This window comes from Spodoptera frugiperda, chromosome 13 (assembly GCF_023101765.2).
Source record: "Spodoptera frugiperda isolate SF20-4 chromosome 13, AGI-APGP_CSIRO_Sfru_2.0, whole genome shotgun sequence".
NCBI lineage: Eukaryota > Metazoa > Arthropoda > Insecta > Lepidoptera > Noctuidae > Spodoptera > Spodoptera frugiperda.
Genome location: NC_064224.1, coordinates 2,253,303 through 2,278,632, shown reverse-complemented (window position 1 = coordinate 2,278,632; position 25,330 = coordinate 2,253,303). Strand labels below are relative to the sequence as shown.

The 25,330-nt window shown below is 35.1% G+C and overlaps 1 protein-coding gene across 1 annotated transcript in view; it reads left to right on the top strand.

Moving 5' to 3' along the window:
* Nucleotides 1–23,377, top strand: part of LOC118270487 (uncharacterized) — a 71,340-nt gene extending 47,963 nt beyond the window's left edge. Inside the window, exons 2-8 of the mRNA XM_050697862.1 lie at nt 13,726–14,323; nt 15,387–15,509; nt 18,047–18,248; nt 19,348–19,435; nt 20,138–20,237; nt 20,701–20,830; nt 22,421–23,377. Of these exons, the coding sequence (XP_050553819.1) occupies nt 13,798–14,323; nt 15,387–15,509; nt 18,047–18,248; nt 19,348–19,435; nt 20,138–20,237; nt 20,701–20,830; nt 22,421–22,631 (1,380 nt within the window). The 5' untranslated portion in view covers nt 13,726–13,797 and the 3' untranslated portion in view covers nt 22,632–23,377. The remainder of the gene's footprint in view (nt 1–13,725; nt 14,324–15,386; nt 15,510–18,046; nt 18,249–19,347; nt 19,436–20,137; nt 20,238–20,700; nt 20,831–22,420) is intronic.
* Nucleotides 23,378–25,330: the final 1,953 nt, after the last annotated feature.

The window sequence follows — 25,330 nt, the reverse complement described above, 5'->3', positions numbered from 1 at the left end:
TTCGGCTTACTTACGTAATTATTTGATGAGGAACTCGACTAGTTTCAAGCAATATCATAGTAGTTACATTCTAGATTTTATCATAATACCTAATATCTAGATAATATTCTTGTGGCTATCCTGTTAATTCAGTTCACGAGGCATGTGGCCACATGTGTTCATAACGCACCTAGTGTATGTAGTCTTTAGCATAATATTATATGTATAGTAGGTATGCTATGTTACAATTAGTGCCTGCTTCACTATGTCTAGATGTCCTATATTATACTTGAGAAAATATACCTACTAATATCTGACTGCACGGTTGACGTGGTGCCTGGCTAACGGCGGTGGTGTAGCGGGTTCAATTCCCGCACGGAGCAACTCTTTGTGTGATCCACAATTTGTTGTTTCGGGACTGGGTGTCATGTGCATGTGAATTTGTATGTGTACGCACCTACGAACGCAAAAAATACGAAAGTTTATAAGTCTATGTGTTTGTATGTATGTTTGTTACTCAATCACTTCAAAACGACTAAAGAGATCAGAGTGAAATTTGGTGGTAGATTATAGTCTAAAATAATACATAGGCTATTTTTTATCTCATGAGAATGTGGGTGAAGCCGCTGGCAGACGCTATGAAACAATATTTATTTCCTAGGTTCATTTAAATTTCTCATTAAATAAACTCGGAGTAATATTCAAAATGTATTCAATTTGAAGTTATATTCGTTTCCTTAATTTATTGAAATAATTAAATTAAACAGGTTGAAATATTTGCATCTGTGTAATGTTAACGTAAAATTCGAATAATGAGGATAACAATTATATTTTATTCATTATTTAATAATGATAATTACTGATACATATTTAATTATAGAATCTTAAAATAAAACAATGATGAACTATGTGCTTCCTCTACATAAGAGGAGTTTGACAAAATATCAAATACTCAAACGTCAATCAATTTTAAGACGCTCTGAAATATAGTTCTGTCCCTACAAATTCTTTGTAAATGACAGAGATAGCATGAGATTTAATTACAACTTAAAGCATTTCAGTAATCGGTCGTTAATCTTTTAGTTAATAAAATGTTGCATCATACTAAAAACACAATGTTCTATCTCATTATCTTACATCGCTTCTTAAAACATGACCAGAGTACTTTTTTTGACGGAGGAAAATCATCCAATGATCTCTCCCGCCTTGGGTGAGGCGAGAGGGAGTAACAGGCTCTTACTGACTAAAAACCACCCCGTTCCTACTCCTGCTTTTTAAGCCGGAGCCCCGGCAACCCGTCATATATTCTACGGCGACCAGAGTATGTACTGCAAGTTTGTTCTACGTTAACGTGATTGACGCGTTATGGCGTTTAGCCCTCTGATTGGTCGGTCTACTTGAAGCAGCCAATCAGAGCGCCGAACGTCGTAAACGTGTCAATCGTGTTAACGTAAAACGAACTCGCTTTTCGTATTCAGGTGAAAGTAGTCACCGGTTAGCACATCCATGAATTATTATCACCAATATAATATAATAATAATCAAATTTAATATTACACGAAATAGTTTCGTAATCTGACGCATTCTCAGCGAAATTTCGATTTTATTTTTAATGGAGAAAGTGTTAAAATTGTGTAACATTATTTATGACGAAGCTTCTATATGTCGTGGTTGGTTTGTTGGTTGTAAACATAACTGATAAGCAAGAACAACCAATCCCTGGTTTTACTCAGTTATTTTAAATGTAGGCATAGCCTTTTTTGACGGGGAGGATGCCATCAAACCACGTCTGCCGCCTTAAGTAAGGCTAGTGGGGGTGTCAGACTCTTACATGACTAAAACAACCTCGTTCCTACTCCTGCTTCGTGTGCAGGAAACCTGTAAGGTCGTCTGCAACCCCAGAAATGTACAGGGATAATAGCCTAACGCACATAAAGTTCTAATTTGACCATGTATTTTTCCTATCATGGAAAAAATACAAACTTTAATTATATTATAACTTTCGTGAGACACACTAAATAAATTATTATGTTATCGGCTTACTCACGTAACTGCTGCAGTAGCAACACGACCATTGCCGCGTCGTGGGTCGCGGAATGCTGCTCAAGAATATGAGCCTCTAGCATGGCTTGAAACTAGTCGAGTTCCTCGTCAAACAGTTACGTGAGTAAGCCGATAACATAAGAATTAATACAAACTTATCTGGCTTAACACATTCAAGTGAGTCCAGTAATTTCTTTAACTAGAGAAATAAATTAATTCAGAATTTTTGAATCTGAGATCAAAAATTATCAAAGACCTCTTATATGTTTCTGGCCTCTTTCCAAAGTCCTTCAACCTCATTTAAAAAGATTTAGTAACACTTCAAAGTCATTCGCGGTTTCAATAAAACTTTTTACTCTTCGCCACCATGGGGGAAATTGGTTATGGCCCACTTTAAACGTTTTAATGCTATTCCGAAAGAAAAATGGCGTTGATTTTCCCATAAAAATACTTTTCTTGAAACTTTTATGGGTTTGTATAAGTTTTGTGTTATTTATGTGATTGCAAGACTGTTGGATGTTATCACAAACCATCGGTTAACTGGGAGTTACTTAGTTAGGAGGAGCTTCTAAACTAGCCCCTAACCTGTACTTTTAGATACCTGTACCTATTATATTGATGAAAGCCATACATGTCGTTATATGTCACCTATCTTCCTTTACTACACTTATCTACTTACATTGGAACTCAAGACGGAATATTCACCATGTTTATTTCTGTCTCTATCGGAAACTAAATATTGGAAACTCATACACAGAAATAAATATGGTAAATGTCCCGTCTTAAGGTCTAATGTTAGTGTTAGTGACCATGTCAGTTTAAAAACTTATACTTATCTACTTTTTTATACTTCAGGGATTATAAATTAAGTAATTTCAAAGAACATGGTATACTTTTTGCCAATATAGTGAGAGTAGGCCTATAGCTAAACATCAGACACCACTCAAAATTCTGTGACGAATTCTGAAAACGAAAACGCTATATTGTATTTTGTTTGACTCAGAAATCGAAACTGAAACTTCATGCTTGATGAACACACTCACCACTACATAACCGACGAAGCATACGAAAATGTTATTATTTTTTATTTTTGTAAAAAAACAAAACTACATAATTAGCAAAAGTGGATTTCCCATCCACTCGCACGAAGCGTTTCGCTTGAAACTTCTTAATAAGAACAACTAAGGAATCAAATTCCTTGTCAGAGTGTACCCTTTTCCGAGTCGGAGGCCGCGTAAACCGCTAGGCAGTGATGATGTGTATGTAACCTTCCTGCATAATATTATGAATGCGGAACTAACTTTGTTTCTTCCTATTCTATATATTATCTATTCAACCACTTTTTTATATTTTTTGCATGGAAAGTTTATAAGCTCCATTTCATTGTAGACAATGCCATGGAAGACGTCTGATTCATAAGAAAAACCAGAATGCCTTTTTATCCAATCGATTTCCAAAAAGACCAACACACGAGGCCCTTTAAAGAAAAGACAAGTTTCTGCAAAACTTTCTCTCAGCCACATTTGTTTACACAAAAACACCGCCACCGCCATCTTTGTTAAAATTAACATAATATTGTACTTCCATATATGAATATTTATTTGATCTTGACTTTGACAGTCAACTGTGACATACTTACGAAGTGAAACGTTAAGAAACAAAACGCTTCTAATGTTTCCCTCATTGTTCGTAAGAACATCACAATTATGCATATTTTCTTCTATGATTTATGTATAATAACTGTTGTTCAAGAATGGAATATTTATCATATATTCCAGTCTAGCCGATTAAAGAAAATGTTTATTTTAACTTTCATATGTCTGTAATGTATTTATGATAAAACAACATAGTTTTCTTTTTTATGGTATAAGCCGACAAACGAGCAGACGGATCACCCGATGGTAAGCCATCGCCGCTGCCCATGGACACCCGAAACACCAGGGGATTTTTAAGTGCGTTGCCGACCTTTAAGGGGATAGGAATTTAAGGGTTGTTCGGGAATCGGTTTTCTGTGAGACTGTGGTATCACTATGGTCGAGCTGGCCCATTCGTGCAGAAGCATGGCTCTCCCACACTTAATATCACCAGTTACAAAGGGACAAAAGGATTTGCTCTACTGAAAAATCGAACCTGAGATACCTTTTGCTTGACAGTTGTCTTTGTGAACATTTGACGAACGAGACAGATATAAATACAAAGTCAAGTCTCAATTGAAATCTCGGAAATGCAAACTTAACGCAAAAACAATGTTCCCACATCTAGGAAATTCGGTTAAACAATAATTATCTCAAAAGAACTTGTGTAAGCGAATACAAAGGTACACAAGTAATGCCTCATTTAGACAGGGAAGAGATTAAAGATTACTCATACACAATGCAGGCTTTTGCAGAAACATTGCAAAGATATAACACAGAAGTTTAATTGTAGAAAGTAAAAAAGAATAAATATTTAGTCTGCAAACACGTTACTGCTATTAGAACAATGCCAAAATAAAAATACACAACTTTACTTTTTTCTAATTTATCTCCTGTGGAGTTTTTACAAACATACAAGTTTACATACACATCACACCCCGAACTGAAGCAACAATTGGTGTATCAGGGATAAAAAAGAATTGCTTCGTGCGGGAATCGAACCTAGTGTCACTCTTATTGACTGAAACCCACCCCGTTCCTACCCTGCTTTTCGAGCCGGAATCCCGGAAACCGCCAGGCGGGACGCAGCTGAAGCCATGCTAGAAGGTCATATTATTAATCTTGCTATTGTTTCAAGTGGACCTTTTGCTTATTTTCTTTCACAATGTCGTTCTACGATGAAAATTAAATTATTTTGCACTCGCATGTGGGCACACTGAAGTTCATCTAATTGAATTGTCTGGCGTTTGTCATCGTTCTAAAAGGAATGACTTTAAAGGTGCTGCTTTTCCACCATAGATGTGCTATGCTACGTTGTTGTGCTGCGTTTGGTTTCCAACAATCAGTTTATCCGTGATCATGGCGCTTGCAACAGTGTTATGTTTTTATATTTAAAGATGTGTGCTACGGATGGGTTTCCTACTATCCAATATACATCGCATACTCGTGCTGCGCATCTTCCTCACACAGCTACATAGCTTAGTATCGGTGGAAACGGTCACATAGTTCCACAGCTTAGCTATCACATCTTCGTAGCATAGCTACATAGCACATCTCTGGTGGAAAAGCACCGTAAGTTCCACGTTGCGTCATTTGACGAATGCATGCAACCTTCACAAACAATAGGCGGCTTACAAATGACAAATACTTGCATCTTGCTTAGAAACAATGAAACTAATACATACCTACTAAAATGATTATGAGTTTTCTACAATAGCATTTAGCTTATTACATCGTAAAATAATTTACTACTGATTTAAGTCACTTACGAGTCATTTGTAGGCTAATAAAAATTAGAAACAAATTGCACATCATGCTTTATTAAACCAGTATAAACTAACCTTGGAATGTGCGGAAAGATACATAGAAAGCGAGACCAAGATAAATTGGTCTGTATAGCTCCATGTGTAGCTGTGTTCATAGATATTTTCTTCGCATGTCTAACCATAATTTGTATGGAAGACATATTTACAACTCATAACTATTATAGACTTCCGTAAAATGAATGTCTAACAACCTGTCATCATTATTTAAAACATAAATTATTATGCTTGTTTCTCTAAGGAAATGTAAGTATATACAAATATGCTCCTTATTATTATAATATTTATTCAATCGAGGTAAACCTATTACCAGTCCGTATACTGTCAACTGAAGATTTATAACTCGAGAGATAAACTAAATTAATTAAAACTGATATAACACGAGAACTGATGTAAAAGCTCTACAAGTTTCGAGTCACAGAGGGACTCTTCATCATGAACAGCATGGTCTGACGCTGCGAAAATTTCTCAGTAAACTGCGTGATGTGTGATTTTCTTACAAATAATATCAAAACAATAATTTCTTTAACAGGCTCCAAATTTTCATTCTTCGATAGAAAGAAAGAAGTAACATTTTTTATATCGATCCTCACCACTAATTAAAAGGTTTAGCACTACCTTCCAAAATAACACAAATTAAAACAAGACGAAATTCAACCATCAATTACAGTAACAGAAACGTCAGCTCAAATGGTATTAATTGTCTAAGCATTAAGATTCATTTTCGCTGACAAACCAATTCTCCCATACCCGCCGACGTTAAGACTTAGGATGAGACTTAGAACACAGCTGTACGTGACTTCAAGGCAGTTTGAAATTGTCGTAGAAATTAGGAGGCGTGTCTACAACATGGTTAGTCTTGTAATAGGTTTTAGTTAGCATTTCTGTACTTATTTGTATGTTGTAATTATGTATATTGCCAACCTGCTATTTCTGATATGAGGATTTTGGTATTAGTTTTAGACTTAATTCTTGCTTGGTTGGGGCGATTAGAGATGAAGGAACACTGAGACTCCTATGTATTTACATATTGCTAATTATCGTTATCGTCATATTCCTCTCGTAACCGCCCACTGCCAGACCATGAGCCTTTACTACATAAGATGATTTGCCAGTAATCTACAATTTTGGGCAGCCGGTTAGAGATTCGACTAATAAAAAATTAGATCAGACTTCGGAAGTGTCGAAAATCAAATATTTACATGTCCATTTAAATAAAGAAAATAACTATTTAAACTTAACAGAAGAGATTTAGTTATAATTAACATAATGACATAAACTCACCATGAGGTCAAGTACAAACTACAAAGCGCCATCTTTAAAAATCCTTGCGTATGTAAAGATCAGATTAAAAAAGGTTAAAGAAGTATTTCTTTCCTCTCCACATACACACATCTGGTCATAGTAATTGCACTTGTAATTATTACACGACGATATATAGCAAAATCAATAGTAACTAACCAACGGAGCAACAATAACTATTTACAAAACTGAAAACCAACACTAAAGATTACTGCTGCACATACAGAAAATAAATTGGACCGAGAACAGTACCTTGGGGAACGCCTCTGATTCAATAAGAACTTAATGACTCGCATTCAAACTTCGTGAGTTACTTTGCGATTGGATTCGAGTTATAACATTTTATAGCGTGAGAACTGTCTCGCAAATGGTTAGGAAATTTGAACCTCAGAATTGATGTTGGATAATTTCGGAATAATACTTGAATTAAAATTTGTTCTAGATTGTCTGTTTGTCATAGATGTAAATTCGATTGTTAGGCGTACCTAGTGTTTCTAGTTTCTTTGTTATATTGTCCATGTCTTATTTGACTTTAACATGATTTCATGGTGAAATTTTTTCACATACTCTTTCTGCTATTACCTACTTCATGGTCTTCTTTATATTGTACTAAATTTAACTTTAGAAAGTTTTGTTAGTAATTGACTTATTTTGTCTCTTCTTTGTTACAGGTAAGTTTGGTGTGAAAGGCTTTGGACTATTGACATAGTATGGTAATAAAAAATACTGACAAGGACTGACAAAAGCTGAAGATAGCTGTTTAAAAGGTATATCTTTATTACGCTACGATTTTTGTCAAAAGAGTATCTTAGTCGATTTCTATGACACCCTCATGAAGAATAAGGATGTTATTGATAATATATCTTTTACGCGACATTCAGTCATCAGTAAGGCCTTTTTTATGATGGGGGGAAATCTTCAAAAGGCGCCTTGCTTTTTGGGGAGAAAGACTAGTGAGTGTGGGATTTTTACCTCACTAAAACCACCCCGGTAGCTACCTTCAGAACGAGTCCTCTAATTAGATCTGCTCCGAAGCCAGTAAGGCCTAGTAACTATCCAGGTCATGTGTCATTTCACAAATGCGTACATTATCGCTTAGTAGACATTTCATTGTTTCTAAGTAAGATGCAAACATTTGTCATTTATAGATCGCCTATGGTTTGTGAAGGATACATGCATTTTTCCAATAAAGGAACGTAGACAGGTACTCTTACCCTAACGCAACATGTTGTATTATTATTTTCATCACAACATTTTCCATAAACTGCTATTTTTATACAAAAACATCGTTCGTCTTCAGTTAAGCCACGTGGAGCTTGATTAAATGAAAGGGTAGAGCAGACTAACGATATAATATTTACTGTGAGGTAAGCAGGTAATAATACTTACCCCCGACGGCGAGGTAAAGTCGTGTTGTTTAATATTATGATATATTGCACGTTTACCTCGTATAAAGACGGCGGTATCGATATTTTATTTTTTAGCTAACCGTGGTATAGGAATGTGATCTTTTGTTCCCTGACTTTGCAGGGGTTTATATTTACTACTTTAGAGTAACGAGCAATTTAGTTATTAGGGACATGGTAGAAATAAATAACGCCTTAGCATTCGTACTTGATGTTTAAGAAAATTGCTATAATCTATACAGATAATTAAATCATAGGAAAGTTAAAACTGTACTTCGATTAGGTATATTATTTTTAAAGGGTCTAATACCCTTTCCAATATAAATACAATAGATTTTTTACTGATTGTCTGTATGTATGTTTATGCTAAACTCAAAAATGATTAACTTCAAATCTTGCATGAATATTACGAACAGGTCCTTACGGGGGAAGAGCTTGTAAATTGCGGAAGAAGTCGCGCACATAAACTAGTAAATCATATAATTTATGTTAAATGTTTTTACTATCAACGGCCAACCGATGCACATACATACTCAACAAACAGGATGAATGCAGATCGCTTCCAACCGGCAAATAGGGAAGTCATTAAGAAAAAGACTATGTTTAACAGTAACTTGTGGCTGTGGTTGACAAATAAATATGATGTTGATGGTGTCGAATGCAGTACAAAACAGTTGGCTAGGAAGGATACAGTGTATTTAACGCGTGAAATTCTTCTTTTTTATTATCATTTACATAAGTACTATCAAAATAAATAATTTATTGACAATAAAATTACTGTAGAAGGAATATAATAAAGTATACAAAAAGGCTGTTAAAATCGAATGGCGATCTCAAGTTTAACGATTATGCGATTATAAGTCGTATGAAAATGAAAATAAGTAGTATTTTTATAAGCTATGAAAGAGTAAGTATTTAAATTGGTTCTTAAGATTAATAAAATATTTTAATGCTTTCTAATGTGGTCGTAGGTTTTATGAAGTTTAAAGACAAAGTTTGCCTTTATTACCAATAGCACAGTTTTTAGATTTGTGTCCCAATAGTCGATGTTACACTGTATACATATGAACACGTTCACCATCCCCTGCCATATTTACTACACACAGAGCTATACCTAAAAGCGTGTGCTCCCACAAGAATTTCGAATCAAAATTATCATTTTTTTCTCAATTCTGAATTGAATACAGAGGTTACTCTGTAGTGTGAGTTATTTTTACGTTAACGCAATCGAAACGAACCCGTTTTCGCCACTCTGATTGGCCGGCTCCAATAAACCAACCAATCAGAATGCCGAACACTTGTTTCGATTTTGTTCTTAACGTACTAAGCCCTCAGATGACCTAATACGAGTTTGTTTTTAAGTTACGCGATTTAAACGTGACTGTATTTAGCTCTCTGGTTGGTTAGCTTCGAGCACCGAAAAAGCTAAACGAGGTAACGTTTCAATCACGTTAACGTAAAACTCGCACTAGGCCCTCTAAATCTGGTTTCCAACAGTGACTAACGTACCAAATCAATTACATATCCATCCATCCATCTAATTGTGTCTAATTGACCTATTGTCGTTCCATCTATCGGTCACATATCCACTTAATCAGCCCAGACAGCTGTCTTAACCACTATCCAAAGAAAAAAAGCCATTAATTACATTGTCTCTAAGTTCAATATACCTTGTCTAACAATTAAGCACACAACCTACAAAAAGTCATAAACGTATAAAGTAATATGCTTGTATAATAAAACAAAATTATGTATGCTAACGGATAAAAATGGAACTACTTAAAAGTGATACAAAATGACAGTTCAAAATTGGTATCACGAAGAAACTAGCGCCACTGTCAGCTGCATTGTTAAGTTGGTTTTATTTTATGGCCGTTGCAATTTGAATTTGACGTGTCGAATTGACACGCCATTTTGTTTTCACACGAAATAACTAGTTTGTTTGATGATAACTGTGTTAAATTAATGTTTATTTATACAGAATGCGTTGTTTTGTACCTATTTTGTTTATTTATTTTTAACTAGTATTTACATAATGTTATAGGTAGCGTAATTTGATATTTTAATGTTAATTGGGTAGTGTCATCTGTCAGTAATAAAATATTTCGATGTTTCTTTACAATAAAAAAAATTAAGTACACACTTTCGTTCATAGATTTCCGAAATTTTGCTGCTAACTCCAGAAATAATCTGCTAATTGACGTAAAAATCAGAAGACAGAATGTTGTTGTTGATGTTTCGAAAAAAGAGTTGAATTTGACTATTAGGAAACTAGCCGATTGCCACAGAAATTCGTCAAATAAAATCAATGCAAATGCTATTTTTAAAAATAACTCTTCCTACTTATTTAGTTACAATAACCTAATTACATTATAAAGTAAAGCCCAAAGTTGCTAATTTATTGAAATTACACAAAAAAATGTAAAGATGAAACAAACAGAACAGCTCACAAAAGCGAGCCTTGTATTTTTACGGCAAAAACTAAAGGATTCCCATTTCTTTGAGCAATATTAATGTCTTGGAGATTTATTCTGATTCTTTTTTGTTCTCCACACGCTTCGCGAGATCCGCCATATTAGTTGGATGTCGGGACGCAACAAATGTCTAGAATTAAATGTTCACTGGCTTGTAGGAATATGGATTTATTATTATTATTTATTATTAATCGTGATCCACTTTTCTGTTCTTCTGGCTGCCATATTGGAAATGTTTGTTGGTTATTTTTATTTGATATTTTCTTGTGGTATTGTTTTATGTATGTTTATGTTCAGTTTTTGGGGTAATTATTTTTATTTGAACAGTTCCACTGCTTTGTTTGTGGGAGGGTCGTAAAGAGTTTTTGCTCTTTTTTGTTTTGGGTTCTATTCTCGATTTAGGTATAGTATTGTGGCGACAAATGACAAGTGACAGATGACAGAAGTCGCGTATAGACGATCGACAAACAAATAGTTGACCATCGTCAAACAACGTTCTTGTTGGTTGGGTTTGTCTATCCATGTTTATTTGTATGTAAACTTCACAATATGTGTGATGTAGGATTTATGACGTCATCCGTTGATTTGTCATCTGTCACTTGTTATAATATATATTATATCGCCACAGTGTTATTTGTAAAGGAATAAGAAGTTGTGCCCGATGTATTTCAATAAAATCTCTGTCTCTATTTTACCTGGGACATAATTAGGTATGAAATACTCTTACTATCTCGCGGTTAAAAGTGAGTGTTTTGTACAAAAACATTAATTGTACAAAAAACGTACACCTCTGCTTATACCTTCGACGATTAAAACGCTTGAATTACTTGTATGTCATGTTTGTTATTTACAAAGCGACTGCAATTATTAAAAAACATGCCGTTCATTTTATTTGCTTTCGACTAAAGTCATTTTATACATCAAAGAATGTTTTTTAAGAATTTGTCGTAATAAAAATGTGTAATATAAAACTCGAGTGTTTGTGTTGACAAAATGTGCAATAGAAAGTCTCAGATGTATGTACATAGTGTTTTCTCATTTCATTTATATTATTTTGATATAAACCTTTGCTCTTTTTGGCCCCTCCGTTTATTTATTTATTTACAATAGATGTCATTTTAAAGAAATCAAATTCAATTTGTTTACGCAGCTCTATATGTTTTATAATAAACTAATTTCTGCTAGCAGCTTCGCTCGCATTCCCGATTAAAAAGTATCCACAAGTCAATTTATACCCTATTTGTTTACCCAATTTCATCCAAACAAACAACTGCCTAGCGGGTCACTGGGAATCCGGCTCGTAAAGCAGGAGTAGGAATGGCCATCCCATTTCTACTCCTGCTTTTTTTACTCAGTAAGAGTTTGAGACTCAATTTGGCCTTTGAAAAAGTAATTGGATGATTTCCCCCTCAAAAAGAACTGCTGACTAGAGCCCTCTTTCTCACATGCAGAATGTTTGAGCATTAATCACCACGCTTGCTCGATGCGACTTGGCAATATCAAACTTGTAAATTATAAGTCCAGGTTTAGGTTTTCTCCCGATGTTATCCTTCACCGTTAGTCAGTGGTATCGAAATAATCTTAGAAAGTATTGTACCTACGTTACAATACCATTAAATTAATGACAGCCTGCCATGACAGACAATGTTCTCTCAGCAGAACTACGCAGAAACTAAACTTCAACCTTACAAGTTCTGTTAGTGTGTGAATGTTCTGTGATAGTTTTAATCAAACTAATAGATTCATACAGAACTAGACAGGCTACACAACAAGCTATACAAAACCAGTATAAGCTGACCGTCAAAAGTGCGGAAGGATCGTACAAAGAGAGACTATGATAAACTGGCTTTATATAGCTCCATGTGTACAGTCGTGTAGGTACTATGGGTTACGTTTTAAGGAGAAGTTGTAGACAATCCAAGTTGTTCCCAAGTTGGTTCGGCATTGCGGTGCAGGTTCCATTGTTTTATAAGAACTTTATAACTTTATTTTGTATAGAACAGCCGTCATTCAACTTGAGACTTAAGATATAAGTTGGAAGCGGGCGACATAAGGCCGCAGCAGACCACGTGTTGTCACTTTATGTCGCCATGACACGTCGTTATGACCTGCACTACAGTCATGATTTCCAACTATAACAGTGGCATTACTAATCTGCAGTGAGGTGATACTGGCATCTGCCGCTCGATGACACGTCTCTTGCTTGGTGTCCCTAATAGAAACCAGTAGTGTCGTTGCGACTCCAGCTGCGGACTACCTAACGAGTTTACGGGGACTCCGGCTCAAAAAGCAGGACTAGAAACAGGGTGGTTTTTAGTCAGTAAGAGTCTGACACTCCCTCTAGCCTCGCCCAAGGCGAGAGAAGTCAATGGATTATATTCCCCCATTAAAAAAAACGTGTCGTGGCGACATGAAGCGACTACACGTGGTTCGCTGTTGCCTTCATGCAACCCGCTTCCAACTTGGAACCTTTATTCCAAGTTTTCAAGTAGAAGAAAGTTAAGACTTCCACTTGTAGTCTTCGCTTTCATGGTGAGTAAGAGAGAAGGCGTCATAGCAGCTGTACAACAACGTCGTATTGTTGGAACTAAACTTCGTTTGTTATCATAACTTTATAGTTTACGAGAATTTTACTTCATATTATGACTGACAGTAAACCAATAATACTGTTTCAATGTCTATCCAACGCAACGTTTAATATACAGTCTGATTTTTATATCACCAGCCAATTTTTTCTTAGAGTAAGGTATCATTCAAACGTTTTATATTTAAATTAAAAAAATACTTAAAGAAAACATGACCTAATTCACTGCTAAATTAAGGTTGTCTACTGACATACACAGTAAAGGAAGACTACGTGAGGAAAACTGGACTTATAATTATTACTAATTAAAGTTTGGAATAACTAATCCGCCTTGAAGAAGCGTAGTGACGGTCTCATTGATTGAATAGATAGGTCTCATTGATTGATTGAATAGAATACCCAGGAACACTGAGACTACTACGAGGCATCAGAAAATTAATATTTTTTGTTTGTTAAACTGTTTTTTTTTTCTTTGTTCCAGATATCCCGATAAATGTACACAAGAAAACCAAAGCTAGAACAAAAGTGATGAAGTATTGGAGAAGCCACAAACATGGATACTATAGGAGCATCAACAACTAGCAGAACAAAATGGAGGCTAAACACCTTAGTAACTTTATACATACTCCTTTTCACACAATGCAAAGGAGACACGAGTCAAGATATAACCAAAACAGATGTAAAATTAGATAATAATTTAGATTCTATCTCCTGCCATAGCTGTTATAGTAATAGTGCTACAGAATCCCATGTAGAAAAATATGTAGATGTTGTGGATGATATCGTGGGGCAATTGAACACATTCACTGATAAACATTTAAATTTAAATAAGACAGTAGTATATTTGGAAAACGCTGTCGAGGAAATGCTTGATAAAGCACTAAGTAATGATAGATTTAAGATACTTGATGGAGTTGAAGTGAAGCCTGTAGGTGGTAATGGAACTAAAATTGAGAAGAAGAGTGATGAAGCTAGAGCATTGTTCAGTAAATATACTTATGAGTATAGAATTTATCAGAAGATAAAGGATTTTGTTAATACGCATATTCTTTCTATCAACCTGCCGATGGCTGCTAAATGTGAGTATTGCTTTTTTAATATGCTTCAATTATGATTTAGGGTTGAAAAGTAAATATATTTTTTATGCTGGTAAACGAGCAGACGGATCACCTGATGGTAAGCAATCGAAGCCGCCTATTGACAGCCGAAACACCAGAGGCATTACAAATGTATTGCCGGTCTTTTGAGGGTTAGACATTACTTGAGGCTTGTCAACCGGCTGCCGCGCAACGTGTATCAGGTTCAATTCCCCAAAAAAAGTGTCTTTTATTTTATAATAATCTACAAGACGGACATTAAAATAAAAATTAGTCATCTACCCTTTATCCCATATGACCACAGTTGAGGTGAATTATAGTTAGAATTGCCATAATTAAATCAAATTAGACATCATTATATCACATTATAGAACCCCAAAATCTGTGAGTGACATTAGTCGCTCCAATTCCGATGTAACAGAGAATGGAAACCACAATAGGGGTCTAAAGTACCACAAACCCTTTCACGCCATTAATATCTACAGCTAATGTTATAAAGGGTAGTCATATAATTGAGGGTTCAGTTGATGAAGCTGTTACTTGAATTTCAACTTTGTTACAAGACAATTAGATTGAATATTTATAAAAAAAAAAATAGTCCAACGTTATTGAGGTTCCTTTGACTGTCAAAATTCTTAGTACTTAGTAGCATGGTGCTTAAAATTGAAAACAATAAGATCCTTCAACACTTCCTATACCTATTCACTAAAAATATCAGACACGTATTTTTTATTTTCTGCAATCAAAATTTAGATGTGAGAGCTGGCTACGTTATTTCTCAGTATAAAACATAGTCAGTAGTTACGTCACACGATATTTCAAATCAATATATCGACAAAAGTATTAAATTTGTTTTATAAAAAAAAATACGTGTGTAATGTGTTAAAATAATTTACCAGACGAAAATAAAAATAACTCATCTACTCTACTACTACTTACATGTTGATTACATAACCACATCACTCTGGTTAAAGATAATAAGAATCAAACAATAAAACGACTACCATTTCTTTAAAACTTTAACCAATTTATTTTCTTTTTCCAGCATTCGGGCTCAACAAATTCTTCATACCGATCCTAATAGGAGGACAAGTGTTAATAAAAACGATACTGTTTGCAATGTTCCTGCCTAGCATATTGGGGAGCTTCGGGAAGATGCTGAGCAAAGGTAAGCACCTAATTATCATCATCATCATCTTTTTATTGTAACTTTCGTGAGACATACTAAATTAATTATTATATTATCGGTTTACTCACGTGATTGATTGAATTGAATCAAACAATTACTTGAGTAAGCCGATAACATAATAATTAATCATTGTCATCATCAATGAGAGTCAACTGCTGGCCTTTAAGCATCCTTTACATAGAATGAAAGTGACCGAATCTAAAAATTGCAAGTTGTGGGGAATGAGCTAGAGAGTGTCAGAAAATTTTGTATTGAATACATCTTAGTATCTCTTCCGTATTCCGTGACATAATGATTGATTTTTACTAGATTTATGGATTAGTTATTTGGTAATAATGCCAGTTTATGATAAAAACGAATGTTACAGAAATTTTATATAATAAGTAAGAGGGTTGTGCTATAATCTCCAGACTTGGGAGACTGAGAATTATAGGGGCATCAGCTGGAAGCAGGAGTAGGGACGGGGTGGTATTTAGTCAGGAAGAGTCAGAATGTCGGAGAAGGGAGAAATCATAATTGATGAGACTTGGATTAGTTAATTTTAGTATGTCTCACAATAGCTATTATAAAAATAGACTAGAAGTAGTGACAGATTGTATTCTAGTCTGCTGTCGTCTCACAGCAAAGCGCCTAATCCCAGTCACTTAATAACCTAACTTAACCTTAAGCTACTCAGCTTAGAAACGTGTTACATTGAGAGTGAAACGCATTAAAGTTAAGTTGTTTGGAAATTACTTGAATTATCTAAGAAATGAGACAAGTCTTAGCATGGAATTAAAGATATCAATCTTATCTTTATATCCACTACCTCCCTTTAAAGCCGTGACAGATACTTTTAGAATACCTTTTATAGCGGGTGATGTGTACTTGTACTTACAGTGCTCTTACTTTTTGATATGTTATACCTATAGGTATTGTATTGCCACGTTGGTTGGTCGCACGTGGAAGTGCCAAATAAGAGGTCGGGTTCGAATCTAGGGACAGGCAAAGTACTTTCCACTTTAATCTACCAATTTGTGAATCACACAAATACCTTGATCCGTGTGATAATTGAACCCGGGCGGTTTGCATGGCAGCTGCACAAAGTCTGATATCGTGTCCTATAATTTTTTTTTTAACCTGGAATAAAAAAAGAAAAAACCTGGATGGCTAGAAGTGAATATACTCATCACCTCCTCTTGCCACCCCTGCAATAATTAAAATAAAATATTAAAGTGCCAAGTAACGTATTTATTTACTAAAGAACAAAATATCATCTTATTTTAAAAGTCAAATCTTCAAAATGTTACCAGGCGAGCATAAATTCCAGGCAGTAAAATGAAACCAGGTCACTATTGTACGTGAGCACAAAACCTGTCAAATGGAAAGCCATCATATTATTAAAACAGCCTCTGTGTGATAATGTAATCCTAGTACCTCAGAGACCCATTGTACTAGGCGTACATAATTAACGTGCGACCCCGATTATTTTGTATGCAAATCGCGACACCTGTATTTAAGAATTATAAGTAAATAAAATAGGTGATTATACTTTCGCTCATGCTATTTTTGGTTACAAGCCTTCAATGTATTGGTTTCTTGTTTCAAAAAATTAATAAATTGCTTTTTTTGACGGTGGAAATCATCCAATGACTTCTCCCGCCTTTAGCGAGGCAAGAGGACTCCCTCTTGCCTCAGGCTCTTACTGGGTAAAAACCCACCCCGTTTCGACTCTTGCTTCTCGAGCCGGAGCCCGGTAAACTCGCTATGTAGTCGGCAGATTTGGATCAGGCATCAGTCCTAATGGGCCCTATCTGTAGTAGTCGGAATGCTCTTTGAGGAACCTATAAAATGAAATTAGGCGTTCTTTTAATTATTTAATCTTTTGCCTGCATCTCTAAAAATGTAATAATAAATTATGACTAAGAAAGATTACTGCATTTGCGTTTTGTTGCCGACAATGAAGTATGAACATTATATTCGAGTCAGAATAGGTGCTTAAGCTGTAAGAGTCACAAATTGAGCGTTAAGATACGTTGATGGTGTAATATTTATTTTAGGTGTCTAAAGTGTCAGCAATATTTTTATGAAGACGTAAAAATTATAGCTGTTATTATAGAGGCACTCGTAAATGGTAATGGTCTGTTTTATAAAGCCAGTTGATTTTAGTATTAGATAAATATCTATTTTCTTTTTATGGTATAACTGTTAAACTTATACTGATGGTAACCAATCGCCGTCGCCCATGGACACTTGAAATATCACAGGAGTTACAAGTGCGTTGCCGTCCGTGCTATGGGTTGTAGGAGAATCGGGGATTGGAAAAATTGGGAAGGGATGTTATTAGACCTTCGGTAACCTCACTCACACAACGAAACACAACGCAAGCGTTGTTTCACGTCGGTTTTCTGCGAAGCCGTGGTATTACTCCGGTTGAGCCAGCCCATTCGTGGCGAAGCATGGCTCTCCCACACTTAAACTTCTTTCTTTCCTCAATGTCTATGAGTAGTGTTTAAACTAATCAATATTATGTCCAGGTCTCTCCACAATATCAGCATCGTCTTCCCAAGCCAGTTATCCGCCTGCTAACGTGGATGATCAGGTGGGATACAACTCGGACAACAAGGACTTCATGGGATACGAGACTAGCCAGACTGGAACCTATGCCTATCCTCAGGATGGCATGTATGGAGCTGATGCTAATGACGTCAATGATCTGGGAAATGTTGATATGTCGAGGTAAGGGGTTTTATTTAACTGGTAGTGTGGTAATGAACATGAGAATTTGTTATTCTATATTACTGAAGCACTATTTATACTGCCTTTTTGGTCGAGTGGTCGCAAGTGCGACTGCCGAAAAAGGGGTCTCGGGTTCGATTCCCAAGTCGGGCAAAGTATTACTGGGCTTTTTTCGGGTTTTCGAAAAATGTTCGGTAGTAGCACGGAGCCTGGAATTTTTTCCAAGATATGGCAATAGGCTCATCCCCTATTACATGGGACTTAAAACACAAATGGTGAAAAATGGGTGTACATTGTATAGCGGCATTACGTGCCGTAATGTTCACCTCTGCCTACACCTTCGGGGATAAAAGGCGTGACGTTGTGTGTGTGTGTGTGTGTGTGTGTGTGTATTTAGGATAAAATAGGCAAAAATACAGGCGAAAAAATAAAGAATTAATCTAAAATAAGATGATAACATCTTATGGGCTATGTAATACGAGTATAGGTACTGTCGTAGTACTTTGTAAGGTCTCTAAAATATTTATACTTCAAAAATCTTTACCCAAAAGTCAGTCGTATCGAAAAATATCTTTGAAATATTAACTTTATTATTGGTTTACAGTCAACCCAGTGATTTCGATGGGAGGAGGGGGGGGATAATTCAATTATCTACCCCAATTTGCACGCTACCAATAATAGTAAAATTTTATCAGAAATTGTTTTTTTATTATTCATTTGAACGGCCAATTTGCTGTATTCAAATATTTCTTTTCCAATTCAATGATAAATTGAATTTATGCTAAGTTTCTCGGAATATTGAAAAATTATTAAAGGCTCTAAACATTAATCACCACGCTTACTCAATGTGGGTTGGCGATTTCAAACTTATAATTAGAAATTATAAGTCCAGGCTTCTTCAAAATGTTTTCCTTCACCGTTTGTCAGAGGCGTTTAAATAATCTTAGAAAGTACATTGCCATTGGTATGGTTCGAGTCTGCACCCGCATGCATGAGAAGCGGGCGTTTTAAACCCCCGGACCACCACGACCAATTTACTATAATGATATAAGTAAAAATATGCAAATTTTTGCTCATAATTTGCCTTTCTGATTTCCAGGTTTGGAGTGGACGGACAAAAAACAGGATTCCTACCTTCAAAGAACAGTTATTACAAGAATCAAATGAATACGGCTAATAATTATAAGGTAATCCAAAGAATAATTAAAGGGCTTTACTTAATTACTACTGGATTAATGCTTGATTTGAGTATCAGTAGGGATTCGTATTATCTATAGGTAAACACTTACAAAAACATACGACTGTTGATGAAGCGAAATGTCTCTGTCAAAATGTGTATTCCCAGCTCTCACGACATCCGTGAAAGAGTGGAGATGTTTTTTTTAATAATAAAATCCTTTATTTTATACGAAATAATACTATACACGGTGTAACAAAAAGGGGGTATACATATCAATTGCACGGTTTCTAGATAACATAACAAACGATACGGGAAGGGTTTTTTAAACTCATGTTTTCATGGTACCAATGAATTTTTGAAATCGCGCCGCCGCGCGATCAAAATTAGGTAGACAGGTACTAGGCAATCAGATTGACAGAAGAAATGTTTCGTAATTAGCGAGTGATCCCTGTAGTGTTGTGACACGTTTGTATAATTTGAAATCAAGAACAAAGTATTTGGTACCAATTTTTTTTAAACGTATTTTAATCTGAAACTTTGTGTAGAGATTCTATTCAACCTGTATTCTTCAGTGCTTCTTGATGTATATGGGTATTTTGTTTCACCAAACTGTTATGAAAGTTTTACCAAAATGTACTCTACTCTGCAGTCACAACAAAGCACCAGCTCCGATACACGTGTCTTAAAATACTTCTATTACATTTTCCAGGTGTTCCAAAAGATCCCAGCCTCCTCCATGATCCTGAGTAACTACGACCCGTTCTACTCCCCCCTGCTATCACGACTCGACGGCATATTCGCACGACTTGGTAAGTTTTACTTTTTTTAAATATGAACACTATTTAAAATGTGGTCACGAGCTAATGCTCCTCGGCTTTTTTTTTATTATCTCCCCTGGTGGTAAGTAGTGATGCTACCTACGATGGAACATGTCTGCCCATAAGCAACCTATTCACTCAGGATTTGAAGACACCCAGGTTAAACCAGGTCATACTTCAAGAAACACAGAATTGCATAGAAGTCCACTCCTTAGTAGTTCGCACAGGGAAACTTGAAGCGAAGCGCTACGTAGTGACTGGGATATTCACCAAGAATCGGTGGTGATGGTGTTGTGAGCTCAGTAGAAAACTAACATTAGTTCGAATCAAACATATTCCAAACTAAAATACCTACCTTTCTAGTTTGAGCTACTTTAAGTCCTCAAGTAATTCATTTGCTCGTTCATCGTTCTATGCCTTAAAAAATCTAATTTATCCTTCATCCTGATTCCAGGATTGGCACCAGCAGAGAATTCAGTGGATGAAAACATCGAGGCTTGCAGAGAACAGCTGATCTGTTTGATGTACGCCAGCCCAGCCAAGTTCGCGCCCTACAGTAACCTGGTTTCTGCTCAGCTCAGCAGGTATTGTACCATACAGCATTACATGCAGCATTCTAATAATAATTAATCCTAATAATGGCACATTGACTCTCGGGACTATATATAAGTGATAAGAGTTTCCAATCCTGGTAATATTATAAATGCGAAAGTTTGTGATGATGTATGTGTAAATATTTGTTCCCTATGCACGCAAAAACTACTAAATGGATACTAATGAAACTTGGCGAAAAGATAATAGAAGTAATAGTATGAAATAACACTTATACCCCACACACACACACAGAGACATTTAATGATTACTGAAACTATTCCTTAATAACGATTTTGTATTAAAAACAATTGCTAAGAACTGGGTTAAGTGATCATTAAATGTCTCTGAGTGCGGCAGTTAAGGTACTTTTTATTTCGGGAACGTGGGCCTAGCCCCTTACAGAAGTTAGCATACACTGCATAATATTTTGACAGGATTATAAAAATGGTTTAATTTTATTGTGATTAATGTCAAGGTAGCGAGTTGCTTACAGCACCCACTTCTCATGCTTGAGGGTGCAAGTTCAAAACCTTGCCATTAGCTATGTGTAGGTAGAAACGTTCTAAGATAACAAAAACGAAGTCCATTTCTTTAGCTACATCTTTTATCAACGAAAGCCCCATTTATTACCCAGATTACAGCAATAAAAGAAAACTGTTAAATAATTTTATTCTGAAACTCTGGTTCTTGGTATAATAAAATAAAGTAGACGCAGCTGCACATCACGCTCACAAAAACCAGTGTAAGCTGACCTTTGAATGTGTGGAAAGATCATATAATGGGAGACCATGGTAAACTGGTTTGTGTAGCTTGATATGTAGCCCTTAGTACTTAGTAATTGCTATAGTTGTAACTAAGTTTGGATCTTGCAGTAAATTGCTCGGTTCACCCGCTCAGAAATCTAATTAAAAGATTATGCAGACTAAGTTTGTCGTGTTACATAATGAACTTTATAGTTGCATGGTTTTAAAGGTGGTTTTAGTTTAACTTGTCTGTTTGTAATTTGTCATTAATATATTTCACAACTAGCATCTGCAAGCGGATTTGCCTGCGGTCCTGTGGGATAAAAAGTAGTCTATGTCTTATTCCATAATCTACCGCTGTTCCTTTCATTTCGATCCTTTCAGGCGTCCTGACATGATTAAGTACAAACATACGCACAAACTTTCGCATTTATAATATTAGTAAGATCTATTTTTTGCGATATAAGCCGGTAAAAGAGCAGATGGAACACCTAATGGTAAGCAATCGCCGACACCCATGAACGCCCGAAACACCAGAGGCGCAAGTGTGTTACCGGCCTTTCTTGGGTTAGGAATTTAAGTATTGTTGGGGAATCAGGGATTGGGAAGGGCAACCCCCTTCCCAATCTTCCATTGGGAAGGTTAAATTAAATTTTTAGAAAAGTTTTTAATAGTAGAAAAAAATCCCCTCTGCTTCTGATGTTTTAATCGTTTTTATTCACCACACAAAAAATCTAATATTAATTTTTACAAAGTCCAGTCCCATTATACGTAAAAAATATTTAAAGACTTTTTACCTCAAAATGTAATAAAAATACATCTTATTTCCTTCCTCAGAGAACTGAACGAGCTCCGAAGGCCAGTTTCCGACAATCCTGAGATTCTGCGGTTCTTTAAATACATGAAGGCAGCGAGACGGGGGCAGGAGACCTCTGACTGCATGTACGCCTACCCGACGTGCACTGCCAACGCTCCAAAGACGCATACAATGATAGCAGCCTACCACGACATCAATAAATTAGTCACTGCTAGGAAACTACAAAAGTAAACTAAACATACCATACTCTGAGTTCAAGTTTTTTTTACGTTAACATAATCGTTAAAGATGTCCAGTTCTCTGATTGGCTTGCTCCTAATTAACCAACCAATCAGAGGGCTGAACGCAGTAACGTGTCGATCGCGTTAACGTAAAATAAACTTGCACTAAGCACCCTGAATAAAAAACAACCAATCAAAATCGATTAATTGTTTATTATGTCATATTAGTTTTGATTGAAATCGAGTGAAGATTTTTGAAACGAAATTCTTTATTAATGTCGGTTTATTTTCAGTGACTCTTATGTCGGAGTGTGTTAACAAAATGCAGGACATTTAATGTGAACTATACGTCTGACAGGCGTATAGGAACTATTGTAAAACGTGTTATACGTCTGGCAGGCGTACTATTGTAAAACGTGTTTAAACTAGGAATTTATAATTATGATGCGATTAGCCATGTTTGTATTATTTGTAAAAAATGTAAACCTATTATTTATTGTTTTATTTATAAGTCTTGATTGTCATATAGAAAAGGTTTTAGGTATGGAATGAGTTTTCTTATGAGAGACATAATTAGCTTATTAATTATAGGTACTCAAATAACTAAATAGACTTAAAAAAACACGATTTACTCACGAATATTAATAGAGAAAAGCTAGTTTCGTGTCACAGGAAGACTCTTCATCAACGACAAATGCAGCGACGTTATGTAGTAGAGCTTGTCTCAATTAACGTACGTGAGCACATCGTGATTTTTTTTGTTGATTTAGTATGTCTAATGATAGTTATTATAAAAACTCAAATAACTATTTCAACACTATTCGACTACTTTCAAACAATGTTAGGGACTCATAGTCATGAGCTGAATTACGCGACGAACAAAATTGTTTGAAAAACCTCATAATTACAGTTTATTTATTGTTGTATGTATAAATGAAAATAAACCAATATCATCCCAAATTATGTAAATATAAAGAGAATTAAGTTGTATTTAATTGAAGAAAAACATTCTTAATTTCATTATACTTTAGGGAATTACTCAAGAAGTTGAGAAATCTTTGCCCTGAGTACTTTCGATGTGGTAACATTTACTTCTAAACTTCGATACATGTATCTTTGTTTCACAAACTGCGAACAAAATTTGTTCTCGACAAATTATTTTAATAAAGTAAAGTATCTTTATATGTGGCTGAGATGACTTTGAAGTTTCCAAATTTCAGCGTATAATGAGCATTTAATCCTTGAGTTATTAAAAGTTTTTGAGTTTTGAACTTTTTGGTCATGAAGACACAGGGGGAGATTGTTCTTGATATTATTATACGGTATGGGGAAACCTTTTTTCTCTTTGATTTAACTTAAACAACATAATAATATTTGTTATCATCTTGTCTGATAATATACGAAGAATTAGCGAAATAGGTCCTACAGTGTCGCAGACACTGTAAAAAAAATTGGTTTTGTGTTTGTCAAATGAGTTACTATTATAAAAAAAAACGCATTTTTAAATAACTGATTAATTTGTAAATTATTAATTTATTTATTTATTCAAAGTGTGAATGTAATTTATTTGAATGATTGTTGCGTGTGCCTTATTTATTTATTTTTAAATCTTATTCATAATTTATTTATTTATAAAAATAAATGAGTTTGTATATTTATAAACAGCACATCTGTTTATACCACCGTAATCTATTAGTATATCAGAAGTCTTCTTTAGTTTTAAATAAACAAAATCTTCATTAATTCAATAATAATAAAATAAAAAATATCTGTATACTTACCCACTTTTGTAAATTAAGTTTATTTATTTCATGATTAATTTTAATATATTTAATATTTTAATTTATTACTAACAAAGAATCTTGAAACTCTAATATGCGCATACACATCGAACATTTCAAGTCTAGCCAATCACAACGCTAGGATTTTTAAAATGGCCGCTCGTACGATGATGCACATATTACAGAATTTAAACGTTATAACGTTTTGTGGTTGATTTTTAAATATTTATTAATTAAATAAATAAAAAATAATATAAATGATACTATTTCAGATATATTTTTATTTTCATCTGAAAGTAGAAATAAGCAGACTTTTCTCAGATTTGTATATTACTATTTTATAAATGAAATGTCTACTTGTCACTTTGTATGGAAAGGAGTGAGATTATACGTAGGTATGTTCAACTTGAAACATGTACTATCGGCAAAGTTTAGGGTTGTTCGCTTTTGAAACGAAATTCTGTCCACCGGGCGTTTTCTATGTGGTCGCTCGCGCCGAGTGCTAGGGAATAGCGTCTAATGATGGTCATCCGTTAACTTTGTCGATTGTACCTCTGCCTACCTACCTATGTTTTTAAACAACACCATTGTTGTGTTTACTATTTATCGTTGTAGTCATAATCAAATAAACTGTAGATTGAAAATAAACATTGTTGATCATAGCTGTTGTGTGTATTATTTGCCTAAGGGTGCCTTTCCACGAAAGTGTGCTATGTAGCTATGCTATGAAGATGCGGCGCTGTAAAGTAACTGTCCGAGGAAGTGCGCAGCTTGAGTATGCGATGTATCGATAGTAGGGAAGCCATCCATAGCACACATCCGTAGCACGCATCTTTCCATATAAAAAAAAACATATCTTTGTTGAACCCGTTTTCACCAATGCTAAGCTATGTGTACCAATGAATATGATTGGTGGAAGCCAAACGCA